General features: G+C 40.7%; 1 protein-coding gene across 4 annotated transcripts in view; it reads right to left on the bottom strand.

Annotated features, from left to right (window-relative positions):
- FAT3 (FAT atypical cadherin 3) overlaps positions 1–7,538 on the bottom strand; it is a 555,551-nt gene that overhangs the window by 13,104 nt on the left and 534,909 nt on the right. For all 4 annotated transcript variants that reach the window (XM_019530348.1, XM_019530346.1, XM_019530345.1 and 1 more), the window contains exon 23: positions 590–743. In XM_019530348.1, the coding sequence (XP_019385893.1) occupies positions 590–743 (154 nt within the window). The remainder of the gene's footprint in view (positions 1–589; positions 744–7,538) is intronic.

Genomic DNA, 7,538 nt, shown 5'->3' on the forward strand with positions numbered 1-7,538 from the left:
ATCAGGGACACAAAATGCAGTGGAAGATGCTTACTTTTCTGCAGGTGTTTTGGATTCTCCTGTAGGATATTAAACCAAATTATATAGACTAATAAGTGTAAAGAGTGGGTAATAATGATTTGATAATATTATGCAGGACTGGAAACAGGATGTGTAAATATTAGAGAGGGCAGAAAACTGGAAACTAGAATTTGAAACACAGAAGAAAACTGGTAAGCAAAGAGGTTAACACAAAACAAGAGAAGAGATGGGTGATAAAAGCAGAAAACTGAGGGGCTGATTATAGGGGTTTGTTTCCACAGCATTAACTTAGGCTCCTAAGTCGGGGGGGAGGGGACGACGACTTGCTAATCAGGGTGACCCAATTTTCAAAAATGTCACCTTCCACTTGCTTTATAGGATACCCATTTTTAAAACCTTGATCTTGCAGGTTTCTTGGGTGTCTTAACCAGGGCTTTGAGTAAGCCACCTGCATTGGTCATATGGTTTTATGTACCACTGGCTTGGAGTACCATATATCCTGTACAGAAAGCCCTATTATTAAGATAATTCAGACCCTACATTCACACTCTGGAATAAGCTCACTTACGTTACTCCTGTTAGCCCACTTTTGCAGTTGCAAATGAAGGCATTGCCTATGGGATCACATGACCCTCCATTTCGACATGGATTTGGAAAACAGGCTGTAATTTCCGATTCACAGTTTCTTCCTGTGTATTGAGAGAGGCAACTGCATTGATAACCTGGGGAAACAAAAAATGAATCAGAAGCCTACGAACACATGATGCATTACTGAGTCTAATTATATCATTAGTTTGCTCGGGTATTAATCTGAGTCAAGGAGGTACATGGGAATTCTAGCATGTGTGTGCATCCGGCACTCCCACCTTTGCAGACGTTTATATCCTTGTGGTGCTTGGACCGTGTAAGACACTGACCTCTGAGCTAATGGGACTCAAGAAGCAATGGCACTTGTTTTCTGGCTTTGATCATAAGAAGATGACCTCCTCATAGGTAAACATTTATCCTTAGCCGCCAGAAATAAACAACTGTTATTTTTAGGTTTTTTAAAAGATGACATCTTCTTTCACTGAAACATGTCAAACTTCTGGAAAAGAAAGACCATGCACACGGACTGCAGTAGTGGTCTGCATTTCACCTCAGGGTTTCTGCACAGAATAAAGAAACATTTATAGAGCTCTAGAAACAGTTTTCAAATCTGCCATTTCCAAGGATGGCAACAAGGATCAAAAAGCCAGTTACAGAAAGGTAAAGCTGATAATGATACTGAATGTGTCTATGGTCAGTGTCATCTTCAGAGCTGTGCATGCTTTGGCAACAAAGACTGAAACAACTAATCCCTGAGGGAAGTGGGAAAGCATTATGATGCTCAGTGCTTATGGCAGAACTGGGGCAGCGCGTAATTAAGAAACGGATCAATTAGACACTGGTATAAACCAGTACAAGTACACTGCAGGGGAGTGGAGCAGAGTGCAATAGTATGGGAATGAGATCAGAGTCCTGATCCCAAGTTTCTTGCACTTATACTGAAAAGCTGTGGCTGAATCAGAACCAGAATATAAGAGTTTCTGAAGCCTGTCATAATCCCCTGCTCCATCTGTCAGGTCACACTCCTTCCATTCAATCCTATTACTGCTCTCTCCTATTGTTGTTACACTCCATGATGCCATTAATAATTCAGAAACATTTTGATTAATCAGGTCACCCAGCAGTCTACTGGCTGTGCTTTATTTTACACTGTGAACTAGGCCTTCAAATTTGGGTCCCTTTTTTCTCAGATGGGTAGGGGTAAGAGGTGTTGTAAGGTCAGTGACTTTAGATCTGATGGTGAAAAGGATTCTTTAACTAGAGAAATTCAACAAGAAAAAGCCTTGGCACACCTGGAAATCACTTTGGCTGAAGTTTTCCAGCTAGGACGTAGCAGATCTGGGTGCCCAAAGGAAGCAAGTGTGAAAATCCCCAGCCAGGTTTCAAATGTAGCTGTTGTGTCAGCATTATCAGAATAAACCAAGTGGGCTACAAATGATTAAGTAGCAGTTTAAGCTACCTTTATGAATTTGATACTGGGTTAAAACTGAACCAATTTAGGACCAAGTTGGACCAAAAGAAAGGATATAGTCAAACTAGCCTTCCTACTATCATCTTATATTGCTTGATTTCTGAATTATGAGATAGATATCATGAGGGGTAAACAATTGGCATGATATGGACAGTGCTGGTGGCGGACTTGAGACAAACTCAATTCAGTATGGATGGGGTGGATGTGTTGAAGCATGTGCTGAACGAGCTCATTTCACTCTGTTCAATCACTGTCCTTGTTCAGTTCACAGATGGGAACAAGGCCTTTGAGAAAATGCTTGGCAGACTGATTTTTAACATAAAGGAGATGAACTAGGTGCTAAAATTAACACAGTGATTGTCAACCTTATAACAAATTTGGAGATAGAAACATTAGAGTTTTCAGGGTACTAGAACTACAAACTTAAAAAATACAGTTGTATGCAATTCTTGAAGGCCTTATATAGCAGACTTATTTTTTTCTAACTATCAGTTAAATGGAAATATTTATTTTAAGAACTTACCAAAAATGCAGAGTTGTTGGATGCTGTCCTAGGCCTATTAGAAAACTCTAACTGTTACAAAACAGATTTTTGTTGCCTGTGTTACAGTGACCATACAGCATTGGTAAGGACAGATCCCACTCCCCATACTATGCATACTGCATTCAGACACTCTATGGCCATTAAGAAATGTAGACACAATTGAGGGCCTAACGGATGCAGAAGTGATAATGATTTATAATATGCTAGAAAATGATTTGATCTGAAAATAGCGTGGAAAGGTCACTGTATGAACACAAGGCTATTTCAGTGTTCCACTGTGTGACTGAACAGTGACATCTATCGTCCAAAAATCTAATACACTTTTATATGAAGCAGTATGATTTTTCTGTATACAAATGAATCAAAATATTCAAATCAAATACAGAATATTTTACGTAATAAATTACCTGCTATGTTTTAAACAAATTCCTAAGCAACTGTAAACAGAAATGATAATATTAAATAATGTTATTTAATTTGGGTTTTTTAAATTTTGTTGTCTACATGGATAATTATTAACATACAAAGATTTTTTTAAAGAAATCTAATTTTCTTTAGACATACTGCATCCCCCCCCCCCCCCCCCCCCCCCACTCCATGCTTGCAGAGCTGGGTGGGGAACCCCTGCCCCTGCCAGCAGGGAGCTCCCAGAGCCAGCTCCACAGTCATGAGGTGTGGCTTGGGAGACCCTTATCTCCTGGCCTGAGTCTCATCATTATGGGATTCAGGCTGGCACATAAGGGTCTCCCTGCCCCACTCTCCAGTCACAATCTGGGAGCAGGGCGCTTCGAGCTTCCTGCTGCCAGGGCAGGGGGACATAGTCATCATCTGGGCTCCTGCATCAGAGCCCATCCTGGCAGCAGGCAGCTCCCATGGGCAGGGAGCTATCTCCCACCTCCTACCAGATGGCTGACTGGGAGCCGATTTTACTCCCAATCTGTCATCCACATGAGTGTTTCTTAACCTTTTAAGTAGCAAGTAACCCCTAACTTCTGAAAATTTTAATAAGTACCCCAACATTCAATTTTCCAGGGGATTTTATATTTACAGACTAACGTGTGCCATACGTTGGAAGAAGGGCTGTGTATATAAGTCTGTGATATGATAGATGTCTGATCTGGTGTGGGTAGGGTTGCCATCTTTTACACCAAGGGTGCACAACTCAAGTATGTACCTGGGCTAGAGGTGATGCTGGCCAAAGTGAGGAGGGCTGAACACCAAATTTTTACTGGGAAATTTCATTTTTTTAATTGCACCAAATTTTTTGCCACAGTTTTGAAGGCGAGAGAGAGAGAGAGGAAAAGAGGGCAAGAGAGAGAATGCTGGGGTACCCACATATCCCCTGCCTTTGTTTTGCATACCCCCAGGGGTACACGCACCACAGGTTGAGAAACTATGATCTACACGAGTACTATGGGGCCATTACTAATCCTGAGTAAATCTGCTACTTTCATTTGCAGGTAACAAATTTACTCAGGATTAGGGAGGTTTACTGCAAAGTAAGCATGTGCACATGTAGATGCACATGCTTACTTTACAGTAAACTATACAAATGTGAAGTTAAATGTCACATGCAGACACACCCAATTATCCATTATTTCTTTGCCATTGTAGTAAGAAAAACAAAATGAATCTGTTCCTTTTCCAAAGACAGCCAGTGTTAATGATAGCCACCTTTCTATACTGAAACAAGTACCTTTCAAATAATCTAGCATATAATCAAATTATATGGTCCAATTTGCAAGGAAGTCAGTGCATATGTGTGTGGGGGGGGAGGTGTCATAAATGTTTAACACCTTATAAAACTTAGGCCAGATATCTGGTGATCAAAGTAAGGGTATAAATGCTTAAGATTATGCATCCAGGTGTGAAAATATGGTTTATTTGCATCAGTGTAGCAAGCTATGTATTGTCAACAATCAATAATGTCCTGTTTCAAAAAGGATCAAAGTGAGAAGACAGAAAGCACTGAAAAAAAAATGCCTTACTATCAATAATTTTAGAATATCAGCACTTTCAGGTGCATTTTTTCCTCTTGATTTTTCTTAATGGAATACAATTTAATAGCATGTTTCTCTCTATCAATAACTACCTTACATGTCTGGGACCTTTCCTTCAGCTGGGGCAGGGCCCAACTTCTGCATGCCCCCCAGGCCACACACATCTGCAAACCACATGCTGCACAGCAGATATCTCCCAGGCCTCCATGCTGCATTGCACCATGCTGCATTAGGGAACACCCTAGCCCCCCAAGTACCCAGAACACAGATTCCCTGAGCCCTGAAGGGTGTTCCCCTACCAGGGGTGGAAGCAGGAAGCAAAAGCTGGTGGTGGGGAGTGCAAGCTCAAAGACCCAAACAGCAGCAGCAAAAAGATGGCAGGGGAGGCAGTGGAGGGAACAGTTCCTGGACCAGTAGGCTGGGGAACACAAGCTAAGCCCTCATAAGCTTCATACAAGCTGGACAGCCCTCAGATGGATGAATGGGTATGCTGCTCACTAGCACCAGCTGATAATAACTCTGTCAACTTCAATCCTGCCATCTATGAACTTCACTTCTTCATTTTGACTTCAGTACCTTCCTTTCTTCCATTGTTTGCAACAAAAGATAAAAGGACTCTCAAGCCAGTGCTTTGGTGCTCTCACAAAAAAGGGAGCTGTAATAAGTGATTGCAGTTATGGTATTTTCCATCTACACCTACATTTGCTTGGCATCCCCTGAGCCAAATGAGGTGTGAGCAGAGTACCATGTCATTGTAGCAGATGGGATGACTATGCAGGTAACTGTGGCGTGAGTATGTCATGTTGGTAGAAGTCCCAGTCTGAACATCTGAATTGCTGTCTATCTGCAGGCTTACTACATTATTAAAGAGGATGTTCCAGACTGTTGCCAATTCTTTTTAACACATATATGCTCCTGCTTCCATCTGTTATGCACAGTACGAGTTGGCCTTCTTTTGCAACATGGCTTTTACAGCGGTTCCCAGGATGTAGTTTCAATGCAATTAGACCTGACAAATTCAGATTCAGATGTCCAGAAACCAGCTTTCCCTTAATCCAGCACAAATCCAGTTGTTTGGAGAGCTGAGCAATATACTGAGGCACTGTAATGGAAAGGGAACTCTCCCTGTTTTGCATTTTGATGTATTCCTATAGACTCCAAGCTGCTTTTGAGGTCAGAGTTATCTTCCTCCAAACATGTCCCACACACCTCAATATTGTTTTATCTTCTTTTAAAATAAGCAGTGACATGTCATAATTCAAGCAGTTATGAAAATGGATGTTCATATATTTCAAACAAGAACTTTGGAACCAATTCATTTCTATGGATTTATAGTCAGGATCTTTTACCTGATCTGAAACCAGAGAATTCAGACTTTGTGTCTGGAAAAGCTGATAAGCACTCACTGAAAGCTGAAAAAAATATTAAAATGCCTAATCCATGTAGGAATCAATAAAAGTTAATGACTTTTAGAAGTTAACATTGTTTTTTGTAAACCATAATGTTTTGTACGGTGCATATGTGTTAGGGGAATAAGTCAGATAGTTCATGACCATACTAAAACAGCTTTTTCTTCCTGCTTAACTTAGAGGGATTAAATCATTCATACCTTAATGTTTCCAAAGTGCACCAAAGATTAAAAGCAGCACAGAAGCATTAATGTAGTTTTTTTCTCATGCTGGATTTTAACGCTGTTTATGTAAAAAAGAAGGGGGGGTCACAGACTGAGGTGGGGAGGGAGACAAAACAGTAGCTTTCTCTCATCACATTCTGCCCACACTCCTGGAACAGTTTGATATATCTGTGAAAAATGCTGCACACTAGACTAGTAACATTGCCTATTCAGACACGTCATTTTAATCAAGGCCAGATGTGTGTAACACTGTTTATATTAAAAGGAAGTAAACTGTACTTATAATTTCAGACCTTACCAGCATAAGGTTTCTGTCTGCAGCTGATAAAAACCTCAGTTTAGTATCCAAGTTTGTAATACTATTTGATTTGATTACAGTAAGGCTGTCTATGTTATTCCTGTGGCTATTGGCTTCCTTTTATTCATCTTGTTACTGCAGCTGATACACTCTCATTTGTTATACATGAATGGTAACACTGTCTATTGTTAAGGGTGTGTGGCACTTCCCATTTTAACACCATGTTTAGTTTCTTTTTTTAGCAAAATGTAAGCATTTCATGTTAAATTTTTGGGCAGAATTTTTAAGCCACATCAGTACAGATGTTTCTGAGAAAGAGGCCAGGAGCCCATTAAAAAGAACAAAACAAAACAAAGCTCCAGCAATGTTTTTAAACTGCATCACTACCTTTGCACTCTATCTGTTATTTAGCAGCACAGATGTGTCAGGGATATAAGTTTTTAATTCTATCCATATTTGTGTCAGTGTAATAGCCTTGAACATGCTTGATACAGACTTCTCAGACTTTAGCTGCTAAAATCTTAGAAGATCTGTCGTCACAAAAAATGCCCCAGCTTCTCATATGTCCAAGTACAGACAAGACTGCTCATCTATACAGCTAACACACTGCTCCATTCCCTCATAGCAGCACTTAGTGCTGACCAGACTGTGCGCATGCCATCCTCACCAGTTAGTACATCAGCTCAAGTGGCAGATACCTGTGTTCTCAACCTAAACAATCCTACTATTGGATCAAAAGGACATCAAGAGACTGCCAAAATCTGGAATTTTTATTTTCCTTTTTAAAAAATCTGGAATATTAACTAACAGAAACCTCAAATAAAAGAGCAGTGTTCAGATAGGAGAGACAAGTACTGAATCTGCTGCTCCGACCCCTTAGCCCGGGAAGTCTGCTGCTTCCCGGGGGCCCGCATCCGAGACATTGCGGAGAGGATCCCGCAGCTCCTCCGGCCCACAGACCACTACCCCATGCTCCTTATTCA

Source organism: Crocodylus porosus, unplaced genomic scaffold, assembly GCF_001723895.1.
Source record: "Crocodylus porosus isolate Cpor-Errol unplaced genomic scaffold, CroPor_comp1, whole genome shotgun sequence".
Classification (NCBI taxonomy): domain Eukaryota; kingdom Metazoa; phylum Chordata; order Crocodylia; family Crocodylidae; genus Crocodylus; species Crocodylus porosus.